The sequence below is a fragment of the Coloeus monedula genome, assembly GCF_965178545.1.
Source record: "Coloeus monedula genome assembly, chromosome: 5".
Taxonomy (NCBI): Eukaryota; Metazoa; Chordata; class Aves; order Passeriformes; family Corvidae; genus Coloeus; species Coloeus monedula.
Window position 1 is genome coordinate 15,809,893 of NC_138785.1, and position 25,591 is coordinate 15,835,483.

The following is a 25,591-nucleotide window of genomic DNA, read 5'->3' on the forward strand; positions in this document are numbered from 1 at the left end:
AGGGCAGGTGGATGCTGCAAAGTAAAGGGAGGGCTTGAGACAGGTAAACACGCCAGACAGAATTTCAGATGGCCTCCATCACGTTACCTTCCAGGAACAAATGTGTGGGACACAAGAGTATTTTAAGCAACAAGCTCATTTGGACTAACAAAATGACATGCATTTGAAACAACTGGGTAGACAGTAATTTAGAAGGTGAAGTTCAGTAACAGTTTGACAGGTCGTGCTTCAGTGTCACCCATCAATCTGATCATTTAGTTATGAAATACTTCTTGTGGTTTGTCCAAAATATCTCTGCCTGGTAGAGCATTGGTAAGAGATGGCTTCTGGAGTGCTTTTAATAAGGAAATTGCAGAAAAGTGGGAATGAAGGACACAGCTTCAGGTAGTAGTGATTGTTTTACATGTGTGACTTTCTTGAAAGACTTGAGACTGTAGTAATACAAAAGTACTGGATATAATCTTTCTGTGCTATCAGTAATAGCCAAGCACCTCAGAGCACTCTCAAGAGTTTAGAGTGGTTGATAGAGTTGGTTGACCAGGACAGGTTTGCCGTGTTCTCCCCCACACCGCCCCATCTGCTTAGCATAATCAGACGAGAATAATTTTGCCGCTTATTCACTTAAATTATTTAAATTTTGCTCCATTTGAGAGAGGAGTTTCAGCTTTGGAGTGCAGGTATTTCCAGTAGCATTGTGGATATAAAGGGAAGCTGTGGCAGAGATTCCCGTACAGGAGGAGTCACTTGGAAGCAGCACCCAGTCCCTTTTTCCCTGCTAGTCTTCAGACTCATTGGAAGCATATGCATGCCTAGGGTAAAAGGGCACAGAAATAATATAACGGGAAAGATTTGCAGGATTATCTTAACTACATTTCTGTCAATGAGATGCTGTTTCTTATAATACAGTCTTAAATCCTTCCTTCATTAAAATTTTAAACCACTCAGCTCTGGAGTAAAATGCTTTGGTTCCTTTTTTTCTTAAAAAATAATGTGCATGTGTCTACTGAAATTGCACTGTTATATTTAAAAATACCTTAATAGGCTGCTTTCTAATGAGCAGGTTTTTTCTGATAGTGCACTTTTTCTAGAGCAGTGGAACAGCTCATAAATAGTTAATTGGAGTCATGGCTGTACTTGTGCACATGAGTAACAGCCTTGGTGGGGAACTTCTCAGTCGTGCAGACAGGCCACTACAGCCTCATCAGCAACAGGAGCAAGATGTCAAATTTTCAACAGGAGTAGGAGACACTGACAAAATTTGCCATCTACTTCTGATTAAGTATAGAGCTGGAGTGCATTTGCTTAAAACAACAGTATCCAAAGTAATCAATTTTTTTCTGTAAAATTTTTTTAAAGGCATAATGCCCATTAAAATAAATTTGGACTAAGTTAAAATGTTGAAACCCTTTCTTTATATAAGGTTGTGTTTTTCTTTTACATCATCTGGATTTAAACTATCCAGTTTATCCCTGTGTATCTTTCACAGCACTGGAATTTAAATATGTATATCATGTTTTGTTAATAATATGTCAGTGAGTTGAATTACTCTTTATTTTTAATGAAAGTTCCTCAGGTTTAATGAGTAAAGAAATAATGTAAAATATAATAACCCAAGCCTTAATATTTTCTTGATCACAAGTCAAGCCTTCTATATAATTTATTAAAGTAGCATAATGTCCTTACATTTAAGGTCAAGATTTTGCAGGCTTAGCAGAGATTTTTATGCATAAGGGAAAGATGAAACTTTAAAAATATTATTTCAGCAGTTTCATAATTTAGGATTGTGACCTCATGCTCTAAGAATAATTATGGTGCATCACGATCAGCAGTTTATCAATATTCATTCATGGACTTAGACTCTCTTTGTTGGGTGTTTTTTATTTCTTTTCATGCAACCATAGTAATTTTAAAATAGCTGCTAAATGCCTTAAGGCGCATGGGCAGTTGCATTATTTGGAGGTTGTGCTTTAAGCAGTATCTACAATATTTATGAAAGCCACTGTTACTCTGTTCTTTCCCTGAATTTTTGTGTGGTTGTTACACATTCTGCTGCTAGGTGGGACCAGTGTTTTTAAGGAGCCATCACAGTGATGTTTACCAGCTCTGCTTTCACTATGGCCACCGTGAATTTGAATTTATTGTGGCTGAATGTGCAGTTCCTGCAAAAATCAGGGGCAGTGGGATGGTTTGCCATTGGTTTAAGCTGAAACTGTAATGGCAGAGAAGGCATAAGAACAGATTGGAAGTTCTATGGCTGTTTGTGGCTGAAAATTCAGTGGTGTTGCATCGGTCCATAGTCAAGAATATCAGATGCTGAGAACCAGCTGCAAGGAAAAGCCAAATCAATGAAGTGAACACTTCACCAGTTTATTGAAATTTCTATCTAGCGTCTTTATTGAAGCATTAAATGAAGTTTTCTGACCTACCCAGCCAAGAACAGCAGGCAGCAAAGCAGCATAAGCTCTTCTGACTGTCCTGTGAATACTGCAGAGGAGGGCAGCAGGCACCTGTGGTACTTCTGATCAGAGAGCACCACCTGGCCTGACCAAGGCACGACTCTTTGCAGACATCAAGGACAAGCAGATGATTCCTCAGGAGTTCAAGCATGCAGAGATTCAACTCTACAAAAAGAGTAGAGCTCATGCCTTGGAAAATGGTGTATTCATTCACTTCTTGCAGGAAAAAGAAACTTGTGCCTTTGCTGGAATAATGGTCAGCAGACTGAAGGTTTAGCTTGGTTGAGGAGCAGTTAATGCAATTTTTCAGCCAAGGAAATCTCAGAAAAGCTGAGAATAAAGGCCTGTATATTTTCTTTGTCAAGCAAACCAAAGCCTGTAATACCGTTAATCTCAAGGGTTCCTTCAGGCTTTGGCAAAATTCAGCTGTTTGGGTAAGCCCTAGAGTTGGGAGCTCTGGTGTGTGCTTTCAGTTGGGGCAAAACATCACAGCTTTCCTCTTTGAAACGGGCACGACTCTTCATTCCTGCCCTGATCCACCTCAGTGTCCTGTAGGCAGGGCTGCTTCCTGACCTGTTTGGTGACTGTGATAGGGGAGACTGCACCCTGTGTCACAGGGTTGGGGGAATTTCCAACTTTTTGCATCAAATCCAAGGTTGCGCAGCTGCTAACCTGCAGCTTGCCGCTCTCTGCCAGCCACTGCAGTTGGTTCCCCAAGGTCTGAGAGCAGGAGGGTCTGACTCTCCACGTTGTTCTGCCAAATAGCTTGGCCTGAGCGCTTGTGTGAGGCAGACTTGAGGTGCTGCTTCAGCCTGACTCTGCTGGGAGACATTCATGGGCCTGACATTTGTAGGCAATTTGTGCTGCTCTTGCAGCAAGTTGCCTGAGCGCTGCGCTTGACAACACAGTCACCAGCGAGGGTAACAAAAGGCAGAGCAGCATTTGCGAGATTAAAGCAGCGTTTCTGGAATGAAAGAAGCGTTGAACTTCAAACAAGTGCTTGGTATGCATTTAGTTTTATTAACATTCCTCTGTATGACTGTGAAATTTGGATAACAGCCTTGCTTCTCCCAAGCATTAGCAAGTTCCTCTTGGACTGTCTTTGAGTCCTCGCTGGTGTAAAAAGCCTGGAAAAGGTTTTGTCAAGTTTTTACAAGTGTTTTTAAGCAGCTTAGAAACTCTGTTTTTGTAGATACAGGAGCACAGATAGAGATTTTCAGGGGAAGGGATGGACAGTGTGTTGCCTGAAGCTGCTTTGTATGGTCTCATTAAAATCAGAATGGCTCTGAGGCAAGTCCAGGAAATAATGCACCGATGTCTTCAAGGAAAGTCCATATTTGGAGTCCAAAACCATGAAAAAGACAACAGTGCTCTCCAATGTGGTCAAGCTTTTGCAAATTCAATAACTAGACATCTATAGACAAGTGCAAAATTAGAACACTTGGGGAAAACAAACAAGAATAGGTGAATCAGATGAGTATCTGATAACTGATGACATGCTGCAAAAAGTTACTGGTTTACATTAGCAAGTTCAGCAGACCCCTAGACAGAGCCTAAGGAGATTTTTATGTAACTGAGCTGTCTGTGTGTTCCCACCTAATAAGTTTTGAATGTCAGCCAACTCCAACTAAATTTGACAGTGGGTAGCTATTACAGCTATTCCATTTCAGCTGTTATCTCTTACCAGTTCCATTAAAAGAAGTGACTGGAAGGGAGGAAAGGCACCCAATTAGTGCCCCCACTAGAGGAAAGGGGCTAGTTAGCATTTTTGTCCTATTAAACATTGCAAGCAGGAAGGAGAAGGACCTAGGAAACAAGATTTCGTTATTCCTGCTCTTGAGTAGCAACTTAATAATTTTTAAAAATAGCAAATAATTTTCACATACTTTGGAGCTCTACTTTTTATTTTGTGTATGTTATTTAGGAACACGAAAAGCAAATATAGAAGTAAGAACTGTAGGTCTCTTACTGCTTTGTGAGAGCAGTGGGCTCCTGTGCCAGGAGCTGAATGGTGTGAAGTAGTCTGAAGCCTGAAGGTGTGCAGGTGGGGACTTCGTGGGTCCTCCAGCTGTGTGGTAAAACTAAGTTACACTCTGGTTGCTGCAACGTTTGAAAACGTGGCTGCTCAAAGCCGACTCTGTGTTGAGTCATCTTGTTTCTTCCCCAAGTGCTTATTCTGCATATTGCACACCTGTTTTTAACAGGAATAATTTTGATGGCTACAGAAGGGGGAAAAAAAAAGTAGATTGTTTTGGAATAGGCAGAAATTCAAAGCCAGGTTAAATGGGGCTTTGAGCAATGTGGTCAAGTGGAAGGTGCCCTTGCCCATGGCAGGGGGCTGGCACTAGATGAGTCCCAAGGTCCCTTCCAGCCCAATCCATTCAGTGATTCCATGATACTGCTTAATGAAGCAAAGAATGTGTCACCAGGTTCTTTGGTTTTAATTGGCTCTGTGTGGGACCGTTGTGTCAGTGAGGAATATTTGTGGTATAACAATGAATGTAAATATTGCAGTCCTTGCTAAAGGAAATTGAAAGTCTGTGCCACAAACATGCTGCACAAGTGGGTTCTGGGGGGGGGTGATGGTTTAGCAAGTAATAATGTTTGCTCACTGTGCTGTACACCTTGATTTCTATATAACTTGTGTAAATTTATGCGTAAGCACTTAATTATGCATGCTCATAAACTGGCTGCCTCTACAGTAATATGCTTTTGTTCATAAACAGTTAAACATCCTTTTCCTGAAATGGGAGGGATAGTGTTTTTTTAATTATTGTAAATATTGTAAAAAATTGTAATTATTTTAATTATTACTAGCTCTTATTCCCACTGAAGTGAAATGCAAGCTGCCTTCCAAAATCAAGGCCTGCTATATACTGCAAGAGAGTTCTGGCACTATGTAGCAGAGGATTTAGGAGATGAACTGGGTCTGTGTTGGTTGTAGAACATAACTCTTCCTGGTCTGTGTTTCTCTTGGTGCTCCCATTTTCCTTTAGTCTTTGCTATCTGGGTTTCAGCTACTCAGGCAGAGAGAGTGGTAGGTACAGTCCTGTGTATCATTAGTATGTGAGCAGTAGAGTGATTTTCAGCTGAATAAAAATGAATTCTTTGACTTGCAATTGTGAACGTTTCTAGTTTGCCTTGACAATCCTGTCAAGACAAATTTGAACTTTGTCAGCAATTGTGATTGCTTGTGGGAGAGTTACCAAAAGCCTTTGCTCTAGGTATCAGTCAGTGATTGCAGCCCTCATCTGCTATTTGACCAAAATTTTCCATGGCACTCAGCAGGCTATTACTTGTCATTCTGACATATAATGGAGGAGTATTTTAATTGATTTAAAAGTTAAAATTTATGGTTACTTAATACAGTATAGCTGTATTACATGTCAGCAGTTACACTTGCTGTGAAAATAGAGAAAGGGGAGTTGAAAGGACTTGGGGTTTGGAATATTTTTAAAACACATGCCATTGATTTTTACCTTCTACTTCGACAAGCTATCAATAGAGTTTTTATTTAGTTAATGGGAGCAGAGGTTTCCTATTATGTAATTATTGTTGATTTTAAAAGGGATTCTGGAATGTTAACTGTGCATCTAGTTTCTAAAACTGTTTCTTCCAAGATTCAGTAGTACTTCTGCTTGAAATTCTTTGCTTTTGTGCTGAACCTTGAATAACTGCATTTTGGATCCGATGCTGGTTTGTTTCATCACCTAAACTGTTCCTCTGTCATGGTTTCCAGGTGCCCAAAATAGGCAAAATTATACTTAAATCCAAGGGTTATGTGAAATTGAAAATTGTAAGTCATTCTGAAGGCTGTACAGCGTGAGTGTGGTCAGTGCATTTGCACACATGCAGGTTATATATATGCTGGAGTTTGAGCTCAGATGCTCTGGCAATACTGTCTTCCTAATTGCTCTTGTGGGTGCAAGTCTGCAGTGACTTTCTAACTGGTGATGATGAGTTTAAACCATCTTTTTCTGTGTCCATTTGAAAACAAGCCCTTTTGCAAGAAAGGGAGGAAGGCTCTACTAAGATGAGTGACTTGCATTTCTCTTCTCTCCACCCTGCCCATTGTTTAACTTACCTGACTTTCTAAATTAGGGAGAAGGATGGAAAGAATATCTGCAATCCTCCTACAGGAGTAGGATGGGAAATTTGGCTCTTGAATACTCACTTATGTACCCTCTTTTGGCTTACACTGCCTGACCCTCCATGTAAACAACAGGCAAGGGAAAACAGAGGAACTTGAAGTGTGCAAATAAATGTGGCAGTCGACAATATCACTGTCAATGGGAGTGAACTTACCTTGGGGTAAATGTAAGAGTAAGGATCTCTGCAAATTGTCACTCTATAGTGGAGGTGGGACAAGTGGGAGGTGATGTCCCTGTTTGAACTGGAGCTGCTGCTTGCTGTGTCCTCTGCTAATCATCACAATTTTTAAAAGCATATATGGAGCCTGAAAACGCTGTTTCACCTGTGAAAAAATTCACAGGTTGAACTGGGATCGTGATTGTTGGAGGAGATCCAATTGCAATCTGTTGGTAAGCAACCTGAGAGCCAGAGAGACTGGGAAGGAAAGTGAGTCTTTAAGCAAGACAGGATCAGTAAAAATAGATGTGGAAATTCTACCTGCTAGTTTTAGGAAGATGTTTAGTTTGGGCTGTGAGACCAGGAGGGTGGAAAAGACAACTTTACGAATGACTTCCACATCTATGTACCTAGAGCTGCAAGAGGCATCTTATTTCACGTATCAAATAATAGTGACATGCATTAAAACACCATGAACAGCTTGAACTTCCTAAAAATGGAAAAACATTAGTGAAAAGGAAGCCATCATTATTTCAAATAGTGGTTTTAGAAGTGACAGAAGATGTTTCAAAATAATGTGACTATTAGTATTTTAAAATATCTGTTAATCAGAGATGGTGGTAAAGTTGGAGTTTGACTCTTACTGTGTCATCTGAAGCAAGTGCCAAGCTGGAAACTTCCAGTTAAACGTAAATATCTGTGCCTAACCTTATTAAGGACTATTACTTTTTGATTAGTGAGATCATCATAGGTGAATTATTTATTTTTTCAATCTTCCTTTTACAAATGTGCACAGACCTCCCTGCATCTTGCAAGATACTGAGGTCTGTTCATGTCAGGAATTTCTCTAAAAGACAGACTCATGGACTTGAGTCTTAGCACTCAGTTCTGTGTTAGTACCTCATACTAAATGATACTGCGAGCTGTCTGTTGCTTTTCATCTCCCCTACGTCCTGTTTATGACGTTTAGAATGGTGTGCAGACCTTCCTACTTGTCTTTTCTGTTCCTGTGTGGTGGGGGGCGGGGGGGGGGGGGGTGGGGGATAAGGGAGTTAAAAGACCAAGCCTCCCACTCCATTTGCCCCTTAGGTTCTTTCAGATCAAGCAATAATTATACATGTTGCCTTCCTAAGCCTGTGGGATTGCTCTTATGAGTAAAGGTCTGCCATACTGGGGTATTATGTGACAAGTTGGAAAATAGCCTTTGTTCCCATGGTAACCTTTTTTTTGTGCTTTGGTGCATTTTTTCCCTATGGTTTCATGGTTGCTCTGGAGGTTTTTCTATTGTGGTATTTTAATCCCCAGGAGACTGTGGATGGCAGTTCAGTTTACTTTCTGCTATTATGAAATAATTTAATTTTGAAAAAAATTTATTTGATTATGGAACTCTTGTAAACTTTTTATATTGTGGTTAGGGTATTAATGGTGTGGTAGCTTTCTCTGTAAGCATATCATGCACTCAGAAGTTAAAGCAAGCAGTTGGTAATAGGAAAGTATGTCCAACTGGACTAAGCTGCTTCTGTTATAAACTAGTATTTTTAATACAGTTTTTCTTTTAGGACTTTTGGGGCCAAGCCATTGCCAGACATATCAGGTAGATTTTTCTCTGCAACAGAATGACATTTCTTAAGGTCATTAACAGTCAATGCTCTGGTCATCAGTGTAATTTCAGGTTGCTGTAATGAGGGTTTCATAAAATACGGTTTCAAACAAAGGGACGTACTTTTAGGAGTTGCTTGTTTAGACTCTGAGGGAAGCACTTCAACAAAAGTTGTTAGCTTTCTTTTGAGAAGAGGAGGCTTTTTAAAGAGATGCTTTTATTACTGGTAGCATCTCCCCGCATTTGCCTTCTATGTATATTTTCCTCCTTCCTTGCTCGTTCAGTTTTCTTTGTCTCAGAAGCCTTCAATAGCAGAGCAATGTAGTAATGCAGTCTTGTCTTGCCTGAAATTCCTCATGGCAATGATTTCCCACTGGTGCCCCCATCAGCAGGTGAGCCTCATGTGAATCATGGCATTTTATGCAGTTTTAAAATGTTTCTGACTGAGAAGGCAGCAGAACCTCACCAGGTAAACTCTGCTGTGCCCTGGTAGGAGAGTTACCAGGGTGCAGAATGGCTCACATACTTTTCAGCAGTGGAAAATGAGATGGTGCTGTGAAAAAATTGGATTTTCAAAGCTGTGTGTCTCCTCCTAGTTATGGCAAGTGAGCAGCTGCAGGAAAAGAAAGAGTTAAACATACTCCCTGCCCCCCTCAAATAGACTTTCAATAATTAACCAGATAATTTGCCAGATAAACTGTTCCTGCCTTATCTTGCTATACATAGCAATTTATAATCAGCAGCACAAACACCAGAATTGCATGCATTTAAACTGCACTAATTCTATAAGTGGGCCAAATATGAAAAGTTAGAGCAGATGCACTGTGAGGTTTACTGGAGTTCTTTGCCTTCCAAAGCCGAAGGCTTCTTCCTGATAGGAAATTCCCCATCTAAGTTAACCATTCCATTTCAATAGATAACTATATCTATGTACTAAAAAACCTGCAGAGCAAGGAAATTTTATTTCCCTGGGGCAGTTGTGTCTTGGTAGGTTGTGACAGTAGTTAGAGGAGAAAAGTGCATTGCAGAAGAGAAGTAGGAGGATGTTATACTTCTCTGATCACTAAATCACTGGGTAAAAATTACATTTATTTCCCTAGGAAATAAGTGTTTCTCAGTTTCAGTCCATCAGAACACACTTTCATTGATGCTTAAGTTTGTATTTTTCTGTAGTCAACCGATTATGTGGGGGTAAAATTTGGCTTGCTGGCTATAGTTGCTACCAAAATATTTCAATAGAGAAGGTCAAGGAAAAGTCAAGGTTTACAGCTGGATGGAGGAAAATGCTGAATCCTGTCAGCATCCACTAAGGGAAATGGGAACTGAAGGAGCATAGCATACTTGCTTCATTTTGTAAAATCAACATATGCCTTAAGGTTAAGCTGAATACAGGAACCTGTTCACTTTGACTGCGGCACAGAACGCATCAGATTCTATTTGCCGAATAAACATTGGGACTTAAATGCTTTTTTAAAATCCTAAATGCATCTTTTTTGATTTGGTGGGGCTTAGAAAAAAGGTTGGAGCCTTTTCTATTAGTGCATGTCAGAGTTTGCTTGTTATCATAATTAAGATCCTGGTATGAAAGTGCGATGTGTGACCCTTAGGCATTGCTAAATAAAGTAACTTAAAGTGAAAGCTGAAGTTGCTGAGGTAAAACACCATCCAAGTTCTCAGTTTGTTTTTTCTTAACTAAATGCACTTTCCTTCCGATTCCTACATGTTCCATCACACTAAGTATTTATTAAGATTAAAAGAGGTGAAGTTCGAACAATTGAAGGGTTTCTGTCTTGGAATACAAAAGCTCTGTGCTTAAAAAAAAAAAAAAAAAAATAGAGACTGACCACTAATTTAAATGTAATGTGACAACTGCTGAATTCTCTTTGTTGGGGCTTGTTGTTTGGTTGTTTTGGTTTTTAAAATTTCTTTAGGATGTACCCTCAAAGAAGGGTAAATGTTGCTCTGCCTGCTCTGGGAGTGTCGCTGCTGAGGCTCAGGGGTGGTTGGGTTCCAGCAGTTCTTAGCTCAACCATCCCAAGGTCTCACGTGACTGCCTTCCCTCCAAAATTCTGATCGTTTCATCTCTGCACCTTTTCACTTCTCTCTGCTTTCTTGGTCTGCTGACAAGAAGATTGGTTTATATACTCTGACATTTAAGAAATACCATTTTCCAGTCTGCTAATCTGCTTTATTCAAGTAGTTATAGGAGAGAGCCAGGGTTCCTTCCCACAGTGAAGCTTTTTTAAAAATTTGGGTTCTACAAGCAGAAACTGACGCTGGTCAAACTTTAGTATTGACAATTAAAATGGGAAGCATGGAGTAAAATCTGGGAAATGATACATGGCGCTGGGGCAGGTCATGACTACCTTCGTTGTAGAGCGGTCAAATAATCTACTGGACAGCTTTTGACCAGTATGACACTTTCTAAAGGGGTAGTAGAGTTATCTTGGTCAGGGAGATTGTTGTTACTATGTGAACATGCATAAAAATAATGGAGGCAATGTGAAGATGAGATGGTTATGCTGTATTCTATGATGGCTGAGTGGACAATGAATTAAAGAAATTAAGGTACTGGGAGAGCTGCTAAGTGAAATACCATTGAAATACCCAGCTATTGTTTTGGGCCACAGGAAGGTTAGTTTCAGTATTTCTGTGTGCAAAGTTGACTATCTTCTACTAGTTCCCAGTAGAACATGACTCTAGCTGGAGGTTATGCCCCTTCAGAAATGAGATGAGAGGGTAGAAGTAAGCTTCTGGCAGCCTTTGCATCTTGAATGTCCTGATTATTCTTCCTCTTACAGTTACTTTTTTTCTTCTTGTGTAAAAAATATGATTCCATAATCTCAAATTCTTTTTACCTTTGTTTTTCCGTACCTTTATTTATTGAGGCGTACCCAGGTTCCTTCTGTTTGTTTTACTGCCAGAAAATTTCAGTATGAAAAAGAAAAGTCAATGACGTGGAATTAAAAAGGACTCATCTAGATCTCATAATAATAAAAGCACTTGGAACAAATGACTTTGGAATTCATATTGTGGCTTATTCTCCTTTAGAGTGCTTCATTTTATCATCAGAGAGGCATCGTTTGTTTAAACTGTGCTCCTGTATGACATCTGGTTTGAAAAGCATAATAACCTATATAATCAGCTTTTTAAATGCTGGATTATCTGTGGGTTTATTGACTCTTCCTTACAAAATCTGTTATTTCTAATTAATTCTCCATATAACTATTACTAAAGCCAACTCTGAGAGACACAAATGAGCTTGATGGCAATGGCTAGTCAAGGTCAGCATTTAACTGCCAGCATTTGCACTGTTAGGGATAATAAATCAGGCTTATTCTTAATCACATACCCTACAATGTGACAAGTGTTACTGGAGCCATTGAAGCAACCGTTTTACAACATTTGGCATTGTTAAACTCTCCATGCTGCCCTTGGCTGTAACAGCATTGTGATAAAATATGTATGCTCTGTTAGATCTCCTCTCTTTGAATCCTGTGGAGTTTTATGTGGGGGTGTGTGTTTGCCTATTCTTGTCTTTGTATTAGAAAGAATGAGAGAGGCATGAAAGCAACAACGCCTAGTCAACCTATGGGAGCCACTGGCTTCTGAAAATGGGAATGAGTAGCCAGTTCTATGGCACTATTTCATATTTCTTGTATTTTCAGTTAGGAGTTTGAGACTAGCTTGCCACCCACAAGGAATGTCCTGGCTCAACAACAGTCCATTGTATAAAAGTTTTTTTAAAAACCCTGTTAAATATCAGAGCAATAGGTTTTAGGCTCTGATTTGGTGTTGCGTAAATTCGGTGTTTTCACTTGATCTGAATTTTAAGACTCAAATCTGCTGTGGCCTGTATATGCCATTAGATTTAGCATGCCATTCAAATAGATATTTAGCACTAGGCTAATTACCCTCCAGGGAGCCAACTGTAAAGTTTCTAATCTTTTTTTATGATACTCATTGTTACATGGACCAACTCTTGGATATTCGAAAAGAGAGAATGACTTGTTACTTAAGTAACTTGGATTGCTGTAACTAAACTTCTCATCTGGAGCAAAAAATCAAACTGAGCTCCAAAAAAAGAGCTAAAATTTAATTAATGTAGGTACCTCTGTTATAATAACTGAATTGAACACTGATATTTTGCTTATTAAGTGTTACCTGCCTGTAACTTTTCCCACGTGCTAGTTTACATTAGGATTACTTGGTAAAAATTTATGGCATGTTGCTATGGAAAATTAATGCAAAAGGAAATATGTAACTTGGAGCATGCAGGAAAAGCTCTTTCAGTGGGGGGGTGGGGGGGGGGTTAGTGTAGTTTTTCTGCCTGTGTATATTATAGAACAAAAAGCTATAACGATTAATAAAAAGAATTGGTTTAATAAAAGTGATGAATAAAGGAAGTGTTTTTCTATGTCATCAACACTGGATGTCTGGCCTTGAAATAAAGGCCAAGGGGTAGGTTCCTCATCAGTCAGATCTTGTTCACTATGGTTACTAAGAAAGGGGTGAAAGGGCTGAAAGAAGGGAGATTTAGGAGGAAAAGGTGTAACCATCTGTGTGTGCCTTGTTGGGAAAGAAACGCTTCCATGGAGAGAATGAGTTATCCTGAGGTTTAGCTTGTGATCTGAGCATATTTTTGGGCTCAGCCTTTTATTATTTGCACCACTTTGCCTTTGTGTGAAGTATTACGACAGCATTTTGAATTGGCAAATACTCTGGTATAGCATGGGTGAAAGAGAACATAAGAGATTTTAAAAACAAGCCAAACATTGTTCATTTAAGACAATCATAGCCAGAGCTGGCACGAGTTGGAGGAGATTGAAGTACCAACAGTGAATATCAATGGTTTTTTTGCAGTAAAGTATTTGGGAACAGCTCCATGTTTGATACTTCTATTAAGAATGAAAATGCCTCATTTGTGTTTTAACATATTCCACTTTTAAACTGGATAAAAGGAGTTAATTCAGTTTAATTCCAGAATGTTAAGCTTCCACCTGTGATGCTGTGGCTGAGTAGCTGAATACATACCTCATATTCAGGCTGTACCTTTCAGTTGTATTCAAGTCTTCAGTGGAGAGGAGCCCTGCATAAAATATGCTATAGATTGTGTCTTAGGTAGGCATTTAATAATAGCCGTGGATCAACTGGTGTCTTAATGTGTCTTTGCTGGCTTTTTTTTACCTAATAATTCTGTGAGTGCAATTTTGTAGGGTAGCTTGTGTCTAAAAAAAGGCTCTCCCACCTTCTGCAAATCCTACATGACAATTTATTTTCAACTAAAAATAATACATAATTGCATATATATATATGCAGTATGTATATATAGAGAAGCATGTGCATGCGTATATATATAAAAATAAAAATCATGCACACTGCTGTGATACCCTGGAAACCTCCATTTCTCTACAGAAAAGCTCTCTAATGAAATTACCTCTTTTTTAGATATTAAAAGAAAAGTACACTGACCTTTTCCAGGGTAGAAAGACTAGGAAAGTTTTTGCCGGTCGCATGAAGAAATGGGAGCAAGCAGCATCAAAATTACAAATCCCCTGAGACATTTTGGCCTTCCATCAGAATTGAAGAGTTTCCCTTCTCAGGGAAAAATACTGATGTTTGCAGTGAAAGAAAGAAATTTTCAAGACTAGTTTTCCAGGTTATTGACATTTTCTCTAGAAAGCAGACACCTTTCGAAGAATTTTGTTTAATGGGAGGCCTAATTTTTTTCATGCCGTATGGAACATGCTACAGGGAGAAGGTCCAGTTCTTTGCTTTAACACATCAGAGCTCAATACCAGCACAGCCTTGGCCAATCCTGGAAAAGTTACTTTTCCTTAGGGTAAATTAATGCAGCGTGTGCAGGTATGACTGTGACTGGAGCATGCAGAACTTATTTTAACATAGATTTGGTGAGACTTTCTCTCTTAACAGATGAGCTAATGCCATCACCTAGCAATTATCAAGTAGTGTGATGTTATGTAATGAAAGTATAAATAGCACAAGGACTAAAACTAGTAAATCTAACAGACTAGTGAGCAGACAAGAGCAGGAATACTATTTGGAACATTTTGATTAACATCTGAACACTGTCATTTAAGCAGGTGTTTAGATTTGATGTTGCAGTAAAGCTGTAGGCCAGGAGAGCTGCGGTCCTTCATTTGGAGTGACATTCGAGCTGTGCCCTCTGGATAAATCATTTGGCCTCTGCATACCTCTTTAGAGGAAGGTAGAAATTTGGAAAAAGGCAAAGGGTTTATGCTTAGAATTTCTTAAGCAAGCTCATTATCTTATGTTTGAATTAAGACTACCTGTGGACTTCGTTTCCCGGTGGCTGATGGACAAATAGCCTGTGACCTGCAGTTTGAACGACCTGATCATTTCCCCACTGGTACGAAGTCTTTCAGGGTTGTTTTTGTAGTTGTTTGGCAGCATTCACAGAGATAACATGTAAGAAATGCAAGAGTTCACATTTACCTGGAGAAGAGGGGCTGTGTGGAAGGAGAGACTCCCTTCGGCCCCATGGAGACATGGGAGGGATCCAAAGTTTTCATCTCCCTCATGGAGAAGGAACCCTTCCAGGATCTGGCATGTTTCTCCAAGCATGCCCATTACATTAGGGTGGCATTTTCAGTTCCTGAGGGAGGACGGGAGGGAGGAAACTCACAGGATCAGGAAATACGACTTGTTTTTGAAAAGCACTGTCTTTGAGAGTTGCCAGTGGAAAAGGCGCCCTGTAGTTTAAGACAGAGGTAGATGATTGAAGCAGGGCTTGCAGGTGCATCTGTCCGCAAAGCTTCAGGATGGTCTGAACCTCCAGTGCTGCTTTTCTGGCACCTACAGGCATATGGGAGGATCTTCTGCACTTGCAGAATGTACATAGGCTTCAAAACTACATCAGAAGTAAGCTGCTAAATTACAGGAATATTAGAAATAAGCTCATGGACTACTGCAGTGGTAAACAGGAGCACAGATGGGAGTACATACCATTTTGCTGCATTACTTCATAAAATGGCCTTAGAGGTTTCCTTACAGGTATTCCTTAGCTGTGAAGGCTTCAAACAAATAAAGAAACAGAAAGAAAATTTATAGCTGCCAGGTTGCTGCCAGAGTGGTTTGTTAGTTTGTTTGTTTTTTATTTTCAGTTTTAATCATCTGCTACCGATAAATTCCACTGCCCTTGTGGTAACTTCTCACATTAACATTGATATATTATGGGTGTTTTAAAACAGACAATAAAAATATTGCACTTACTAATTAAAGCAATTCATGTATTCAGCCAGGCACTGCCAGAAAGAGTTGTGGTTTCCTAATTGTTAGGTGCCTTGAGCAATATACCTGTTATAAATTCTTAATTGAACTTTGTATTATGGCTGGTGTGATTTGAAATATTCATAGTTGTTTTGTTTTGTTTAATTGTTTTCACTCCAGCTCTTCATTGAGAAGTGTATCAACTGGATCTTCAAGGCCTTCCAAAGTGTGTTTGGTGTGTGGAGATGAGGCATCTGGATGTCATTATGGGGTGGTTACATGTGGCAGCTGTAAAGTTTTCTTCAAGAGAGCAGTAGAAGGTAAGAGAATAGAAAACAAAAAATATCGACACAAAAGACAAAATCTATTCTTCGTTTTTGTAAGAAATATATGTACACACATATAACGTTTCCTGTGTGGTTTTGGTTGTTGGTAAAATTTGGTGTTGTTAATATGAAAAAAAGATGTTGAGTGACCTACAGACTTTGTAAGCAACTTCAAGTGGCAAAAAGGTTTTTAATATCTGATAATAAGAGTTCATGACATGCAAAGGGTATAAATACCATATAGGTTTTTGGAAGTCTTTGCTGATGAATAAATGTTCATACAACCACAGATGAAGTAGGAGATAGCTACTTAATGATTTATCTTCATGAAAAAAACCTAGAAGGAAAAAAAAAAATAGGCTCTTAATATGGTGTTCAGCTTGTGCACTGACAAGAGTGAGGCATTGTGAGATGTGATTAATTTCTTCTGTGATCATTAAATCTACTTCTGATGGCAATAAGGATTTAGCTCTCTGTTAAATAGACCTGGAGGGCTTGTGCGTCATTGAAGTCAAGACTTCGTGTAATATCTATCAATCTATTTATCTATCTATCATCAAAAGTGTCAATCTAATTGAAATTAACTTCCCAAAGTTATAAGGACATGGAAAAGGTTTCCCCTTGCTGAAAACATTTTCTCTTACTGTTGTGCAGTAGCTGGCCTTGATGTCCTCATACCCCAACTTCTTCTTGAGAATTCAGTTGCTTTATGTGGCACGTGAACGGGAAAACCTTCCTTTTTTTGGCTGAGTGATTTCCTCCATGTGCTTCCACACCACATCGTGGATGGCTCTTCAGACATCCATATCTGAGCTTCCGCCTGAATCAGGAGGAGATATTTTTTGGTTGGGTGGTGGTGGTGGTGAGGCTTTCCATATACCTGCACATACTGTGTGAAGTGACAGCACCTTTTGTTGTCTTCCTTCCTCCTTTCCTGCCTCCCAGGAAAGCTTCCTCTCCAGTCTTGAGTCACTGTAATTTCAAGGTACTATTTGTCTACATTTACGTCTCTTTCTTTTGCAACATAATAGGATGGATGTTCCCATCCAGCTGTACAGGAATTTATGAAAAATTACTAAGGAGTCCCTTTAGGAGTTAACAGAGTAGCAAGACTGTGTTTTCAAGCCTCAGAAGCCATTAGGAAAAGATTACACTCTGATCAGGCATAGAAATACATTTTAAAATGTAATTAAAACTGATCAGTAATTACTGAAAGTTTGCAAGTTAAGCAAAAAAAAAGGCAAAAAATGAAAGAGAAAGCTGCCCTGTCATCCCTAAAAATGTGATGTGTTTTAAATTGGCTTAAAATACATTTTTGAGAGTCATTATAGGAACATACATGTACCTACCAGTGGTATGTGAGCACTGTCTAGACTTCTTGGTATGCGCATGACTGAGCTCTTGATGTTACCAGTAGCATTGTTGTTAGGCAAACACTGAGATTTTGTCTTGGCTTGCACTTTTTTTAATATATGGTAGAGTACTAGCCCCAAAAGGACATAGCAAAACCTAATACACATATTGGCTTTCAAACATCCTGGCACTATCCTTATAAATAAGTTTGTGTAGGTAGTTTTGTAATAAGAGGTTTCTTGTAGTCATCATAAATTTTTCAGTTGGGAAAATGAACCAATAAAACACCCTCTTCTGAGGTTTCCTGTTTGAAATAATTGAAACAATTAAATATTTGTGGCTTGTGGACACACACATTTCTGTCATGATCCATTAAATATTCCTCAGTGGACGATGTCCCTGCTCTTTTCAAGAACCTTTAAAGGTCAACTCCAACTCAGCCATTCTATCAGTCTATAAAGTGGAGAGACAAATTGGGTCAAAAAGCATGGAAACAGAGAAAAGAGGGATTTGGAGAGAGGGAATTCTGCACACCACCCAGCTCTTTGGGTCTTGGCTGGAATTGCTAGCGTTGTCAGCACACCTTGAACAGCCTTTGAGTGCCAATTCCTTTGTGCTCCTCTGAAATACTACAAAACCAGAGGGATTATAACAGAAAATAACAGCTGTATTGGAACTTAAAACCAAGAAACTGAGAAGAACAAAGAGAGTAAAGTTTGCATTTCAAACTATAAATCTGGTAATTGTATTCCCAGTTAATCGTGTCTTGGAACTTGCAGGAAATATCTAATGGATTTATGAGAAGGAGAGCTGTAGACCAAAAAAAAAAGGATTTATTGGTGAAATTTCAAGAGTAATTTCAGATGGCATTAAATCCAAGGCTGTAAATTATCCAGGTACTAGTTTTATTATCAGGTAGGCATGGATGTTTTGCTGACTAAATTGATGAACAGGAGGCTGGCATGAAGAAACGTGACTTTGTCATTAACATAAATTTGATCTGCCTTGCAAACACTAAAACTCCTTAGACTGTGAAAGTGTTGCTTAATGGCATCACAGCAAAAGTTAAGGTATATACATTTAGAATACATTTTTACAGAGGTTAATTTTATTGTATGGGTTTTTTCCTCAATTACAGATATGGCTAATCATAAAGTTTCATTTGAACTTGAATTTATGATCAAAATAGAGTCATATGCTGAAAATACACTGTACTGTGAGGGAACCTAAAGCACCTGGCCAGGCTTGTCTTCTCTTTTTCCACTGGAGCAGCTTTCTCTGAGGAGAGTAACAGGCTTGAAGTCAGAAATCACAGCTGTTCTTGCCTATGCTTTGCATTTTCAGTCTTCATTTGTTCAAGTTCCAGACAAGCATGAGGTAATCTCTCCTAAATCAAAATTTATATTGTTTCTTAAGTTGCTAATCTTTTATTCTTCCTTTGGCTTGGAATGAAGGAAAAAGGAAGGCATTTTTTCATCTCCATATGGTGCTAAAGACTATGGCAAAAATGACCATTTTCTTCCAGTTATTTTGGATATTCGCTTGGAGATTTTTGGCTACTTAAAATGGGAGCATTAAAAAATTATATTGTATCAGTTATAGGGAAGCTTGTTCTTTTTTAAAAATACAAAGATGGGATAATTCAGTTAACATCATGTTGTTGATCTCTGTTCCAGGAGGTTCACCTTAAAGCTAGTTCTTCAATTTTAAGTCAAAAAAATAGATTTCTCTTCACCTCTGAGGTAGAAACACAGGCACAACAACAGAAGTTTCTAGGGTTGCAGGGCTTTATTTCCTCACCTGAACTTTTGCCAATTTAGAGTGGAGGGGTAATTTGGCTGAAGGAAAATTTTGAGTCTGATCTGATGCTTCCCGGATGTAGCAAACCTGCTGTGCCCCCTCAGTGAGCAGCATAGGAACAAAGAAATTCTACCTGTTTTTTCAGAAACAGGTACTCTTCTATGCACTGTAAGTGAAAGAACTTCCCAAGGCTTTATAAGCCCTGGTAGAAGATAAACTAAAACCTCTGTGTGTGCCTCCCTTGTTTTTTTGTTGTGGGGTTTGTTTTTTTTTTTTGTTTCAGTTGAAGTGGAAAAGTTATCAAGGTAAGAGAAATGATAACATACATAACTCTTGAATAATTTGCTTAATTAGCATAACTTTTTATAGAATGCTACTGTGAACAGGGGAGTTCACCTTATTGATCATTTAAAAAAGCATATTTTTTATGATGTATGAAACTGGAATTGATACAAAACAGCCGTTTTGCACACCATTTTGCAGTGTGTGCACCCATGAATTTTGTAGGTCTGTATTACTGTAATTAATTATACATACAGTCCTTCACTCGCCACTCTTCTGTTCATTCACTGTAATGGAGTCAGTGTTTTTCTATAACAGGCTGCAATTTTCCTTTTATCCACTTTCGTAAGGTCCGTGGCCTCTCTAAATTTGACATCACTCAGTATAGATGTCCATATGTTTTCATAGAAATTTTTATGTGGGATTTGAAGTTGACTCTGTTCCTGACCTGTTGCAGGAATCTGTTTTACAACCTATCAAACAGAAATATTAGGTGAAGAGCAAGCAGATGGGTGATCTGCTGAGGGCAAGTGAGCTGGTCAAATTCATGTAGCAGCTGCTACTCTTACTTGATATGCTATGGTTAATAGGTGTAAAATAAAATCTAAATAATTGTTATAGGTTTGAAGCTGCTGCCAGCCTTCCATGCTTTCATAGATATATGAAAAGGACTTTTCCTGGGTTTAGCTCTGGCAGGCAGTATTGCTCTGTGAAATGAAGCCTTCATTCCTTCCCCAGGCTGGTTTTAGTTACTAAGGGCTCGGAGTTAAGGAGACTGGTAGGAGGAAGGTGCTAAAAAAATTTGCAATGGGACCCCAAAAAGGAGAAAAAAACCCAAAAACCAACCAGCAAGAGTGGAGACATAAGATAAAAAAAGGAAAGAATAAAGGATAGAAGATACATTGCAACTGAATATTTTAAAGCTGGGGAGAGGTGAAATGCGAGTAAAATCTTTCCTTGTGGCTCTTTGGAATACGTGGCCTGCATGGAAAACACTGCCCAATGTTCAATAAGAAAGGCTGGATGCATTCAGGTGAATGTGAAGTAGAACACCAGGTGACCAAGCACAGTGCGGTAGCATTTTGGATAGGAGGGGGAAGATTTGGGAACCACCAAGGTGATGGAGTGCCTTGCTTTGAAAACAAGCACAGACTGAGTGGGTTTAGCAGCTGCAGTGCCACAAAGAACATAAGTTGGTTAATAGCTGTGAAAAAGATATGAAAAAATATTTTATATCAAGGAAGCTGAAAATCTGCATTCATTCCTTTCCAAAAGCATTAATAATTTCTTCCCTCCCCCAAGACTTCCAACATATGCGGTTTTTTTGAGGGCAACTTATTAACTGTGTGAGCTGGTATTGCTGTAGAGGGATAGATGAGTATGAGGATGAGAATTTAAATATGGGCAGCTGTCTAGCCTTGAAAAACACGCGCACAGGGCTGCATGCAACTATTCTTTTCCTGCACTCTGTCATTTGTCTTTTGTTCTTTGTTTTATGAATATTAATTTCTAGACTGCTTCATCCATAAAATAATATATTCAGTAGGTGATAGCCAGCCTGCACAAGCTCAAATACCCAGTAAATGGAACACGGATGCAGTGGTAAGATTGGTTTATCTCGGGCAGAAGCCTTCTGTTGCCACATATTCAAGCACCATACAGACTTTTACACGCTTACCTTCTACATCCTGTTAAGAGAGGGGAAATTTTGGCATTCATATGATGTGACAGGGAACTCAGTTGCAGTAATTTGTTGTTTTTTTCTTTTTTAACACCTCACAGGGTAACATCCCAGCAGATCAGAGTCTTCCTAGAGGTGGGATGGCCCTGTGAGTGCATGCTGATTTAAAGTAGCCACAAATATTTGGCTAACAAATGTTCCAATGCTGCAACCATTAGTTTAGTGTTTTCTTGAATATGTCAACTGCCTTTTCTTTAAAAAGGAATGGATCTCTTTTTCTATAGGAAAGGTAGACAGACAGGGTGCTTCCTGGGAAATTCATCTCCTAGGAAGTAGTTCCAAGTTGGCTGAGCCACTTGTGTAGTGTAGTTGCACAAAATGGATGTGTAAAATTCAGATGCACCAAGTATTTCAAGCCATCAGGGAAGTATTCACAGTGTCATGGTATAAGTGATGCTGGGAATGCTTATGTGGGGTGTTGAGTATACTTCTGGTCACCAGCATGTTAAAGACAGCTTGATTCAGAGTCAAGTAAACATGAGGAGAGCTTTTGAAACGATCTGGGGAATAAAAATTTATCTTATGTCAGGTGACTGAATGCTTTTAGCTTTTTTTAGCGTGCCCAAAAAGAGTCTGAGTTGGGATATGATTGCTGTCTATAAATATTTCACAGTTGAGGAATAGACAACCGAGAGGGAGGAGAATTTATTTTGAACTAAGAACTGTACTGAAATAAGAGCAAATGGGTAAAAATCCCATTAGTTAGTTTGCTATTTTGAGAATGCTGTAAACCACCAAAAAGAGGGACTTTTATAGGGGCACTTTCCTGAAAAGAGTAAGAAGGATTTAAGTGCCTGCTTTGAAATTGCTCATAGGAGAAGTAGCTGACGTATAATATAATTTGGTTCTCTGTGATAGTAAAGGGTAAGCCAAAGAGGTCTCTTTTGGTTGATGCTGTATCCTGGTGAGGCTGGAGACTTCAACTGACTCTGAAAATGGAGGAAGTGTGAGTAATAGAGAGGGTGGACTAGCTAATACATTTTTAGAATATTCCATTTGTAATGATGGTGAATGACTAGATCTTCACAGGAATACAGAACTTCAGTTTTTAAAAATTGATGTAAAGTGTTAAGATCTTGCATAAGGCAGAATTGCTTTGTATTTGTACTAGCAGATGAATGTCTGTCTCCTGCAATGAGTTTTCTCATTTTGAGTTCAGAAAAAAGCTCAGGAGAGTGAAGTCCTTTGGAAATACCTCCATCCTATCCAGCTAAGCCTCTGCAGGTACCCCACAGGCCCCATCAGGTCTTTGCTGATGGGGTTTTGTTTTGTAATGCCTGATATGATACAACTAAATGGATAACTAAAGCATGAACGGACATTTAAATTGGAATTTGCAGTTGGGCAGAAATATATGGACAAGATCTATATCAAACAGCATAAAGCTTATCATATATCATAAAACATTCTTAATCAGATGCTTTAGCTCCTTACAGCTACGGTAGTGCTTCTTAAGAGATATTCCTTTATAAAATGCTGTTATCTGCCTACATCAGCAGCCTCTAGAAGCAGTGTTATAATTTTCACTTTTAGGAGCAAATAGCACTTCCTTTCTACAACCCTCAAGTTCCTGAAAATTTTTCAAGCCTGAAAAGGCTCTTCAAATCTCAGGATAAGTAGTTAAGAGCCAAAAGGGGATAATCCTGCAAGGTGCCTTCAGCACCTCAGCGTTAGAGAGAAGGAATTTTGCAGTGTTGTGGCTGAAAGAAATTCTTAACAGATAAAACTGGAAAATATAAGGCTAGAAACAAAGCATCTCTTTGTACCTCCTAATCCCATTTTAAATAAGGGGATGGGAAAACAGTCTTCAGACAAAAAAAAAAAAAGAATAAAAGAGAAAATGTGCATACAGATCAGTGTGTTGTAGACAGAGGGAACAAGGCATCTGCTAGCATCTCAGATATAAATAGAGTGGGAAAGGTAATGGCAAATCTCCCATTGCCTTAAATGAAGCCAGAATTTCATCCTTTTTTTGGAACACAGTTTTAGGTTGTTGACGTTTGGGAGTGTCTCTGTTAAGTTTGAAGTCTAGACTTCGACAGAGGCAGTTTTGTCAGGTTTTTTAGAAACAATAATGGCCCATGGTCAGCACTGAAACCCACAGAGCCTTATTGTTTAAGGAGAGAAAATTCTGTTAGATAAAAATGTATTACATATTTTTAACCTACAAAATTATTTGGTGCCATTTCTCACTGTTGGGTTGCCAAATCCAGGGCCCTAAAAAAGGGAACATGAGTTAGTCAGTCCGTTCCCACCTCTTTCAAGGGTGGCTTATATTTGGCTTCTGCATGTACCTCGTCCATGCTAAGAGCAAGCAGGAACAAGCAGTTTGGAGTTAGTGTGTCCTCTCCCACCTCTTTCTGCTCCTCTGTGTGGCTTCTTACATTAGGTGCAATGGTGGATTTCAGGAGGCTTGAGCTGCTTGGTTTTCTTTAAGTTCGCTATTTTTGAAATATGTTGGGGATGAATAAAAAAAAAAAATACCAAGTTTCCAAGATCATAACTAAGTATGAAAGTAATGAACGTTAGTGGCCTGTGTCATCTTTGTTCATCTGCACTGCATGTAATGATTCCTAATTCAGCCTTAATTACACAATCCCATACAGCTTTTTCTATTACACCTCTGCCTTGTTCATTGAACAGATTGGATAGTGTTCAATTAACGAGCTGCTATTCAATATCTTATATTCTTCTCATTGCTCCATGTATGGTCCTGTGCCTTCACTGCTGATTACTATTCATCCCTTGCTCAGAATACATAATTACTCATTTCTTACAAAGCTTTTTTTGTGGTGCTTTCACTAATATCTAAGTACTTCACAAGCATTGTTTAATTTATGAGATGAGTGGTTATTACCCCTGTTTTACAGTTGAGGAGATAAAGCACGGATTAAGCTCAGACATACCCACTGATTTGGGGTTCATGATTTATGATATTTAGGACCTCAGGGGCAGAAGTATTTGGCATCTTATTGCACTTAGTATGTCCAAAGTGCAGTTTCCATTGATTTTACTTACAGCTATGGTCACTTAAACCACTGCAAATCAGACGCTGGATCACAAGTTGGATATTCAGGAAACGGAGAGGATAATTAGTGTTTTTTCTTGCTTAATATTATAAAGTAAGTCCATGGCATAGGAGATGCCAGTTTTCCAGGGCACCTATCTCATGCACTGACTTTCCTCGCTCCCTTCCTCGCTCCCTTCCTCATTCTTCTTTAAATTTCTGTAATCCTTTGTGCACTTTGTTCTCAGTAGCATGGGAAGGTGGACTCCAAGCACAAGAGTCCTTTTTATTTTGGTCCTGATTCATCCTAAATCAGCATCCACATTGTCCCCAAGATAAGTTAGAGGTCTGGCAAGGCAGGACCCAGGGTGTAGAAGTAAGACATGATGTAGTGAGAGACATGGAGAGTTAGATCAGAATTCAGGTTTTGAGGTGTTGGGAAGTCTAAGATTGCTTATCTGTTCAGCCTCAGCAGCCAGAGCAAGGTTCCTAGGATGTGGTCATGTGCAGGAAACATGGAATGATGGTGGTGCTTCCTAGGAAAGCTGCTTGGAGCTCAATAGGTGCCTAAACCATTTGACTGAAAAGAGTTTGGGAAGGCTGTAATGCAGCTTTTCTAGTACGTGCTGATACTTCCATTAGTGGGAGCCCCTCAGGGCAACCTGTTTGACCATCCTCTCCATTAAAAAAAAAAGTATTCTTGCTCTTCTTAAGGACCAAAGTGACACTTGCATCCTTCTAGTCTTCCTAAAAGATTTTTTTTTCTGATTTATTAAATCATAACTTAAAAAAGGTCCATCTACAGATTTTCTTCAATGGTAATGCCAGCTGACCAGTAATAAGGGCAAAAAACTGCAATGGAATTACTGCTTTAGGCAGTAGGTTTTTCTGTTTAATGAAACTACTCAGTGCCTCCCACCTGGAAAAGAATGTCTGCAGAAATTCAAAAGGGCTAAATAAATGCCTCAGAAAATAAATGTGGAAAGGTTATGTTTTAGAAATTTATTCTAGAGATTCAGAACGTAGGCTGACAAGTCACAGGGTGAGAAAAATGCCAAAATGGGAATAGTTTCTGCAATAGAAAGACAGATACATTATTTTAAAACACAATGTGATGTCCGTATTACAGAAAAAGAGTGTAATGCTGGTTTTGAAGAAAATTGAGCTTCTTTGAAACTTTTGGTACTGTTCTTGCAGGGCGCCAACAAAAGGCATTGCCATTTGCATGTTACTGACTATTCTGATAAATATTTTGAATATTTTTTTATTCTTGTAATTTAAAATTTCACACCTTTTTCCAGAAAAGGTGTCATTACTTTCAGCATTAAGGCATTCGCATCAGATTTTTACATCTCGTTTCATTTGCCTTTAATTCTTCTTGATTCTTGCAGAAAACCATACCCAGAATAGTGACATTTTCCCTACTCGTTTCCCATTCATGGTGTATTTGCATTCATTTTAGGCTAC

General features: G+C 39.0%; 1 protein-coding gene across 3 annotated transcripts in view; it reads left to right on the forward strand.

The window, feature by feature from the left end:
• NR3C2 (nuclear receptor subfamily 3 group C member 2) overlaps window positions 1–25,591 on the forward strand; it is a gene marked incomplete at its 5' end in the record, with an annotated part of 190,866 nt that overhangs the window by 95,191 nt on the left and 70,084 nt on the right. For all 3 annotated transcript variants that reach the window (XM_082282331.1, XM_082282332.1, XM_082282330.1), the window contains one exon: window positions 15,796–15,935. In XM_082282331.1, the coding sequence (XP_082138457.1) occupies window positions 15,796–15,935 (140 nt within the window). The remainder of the gene's footprint in view (window positions 1–15,795; window positions 15,936–25,591) is intronic.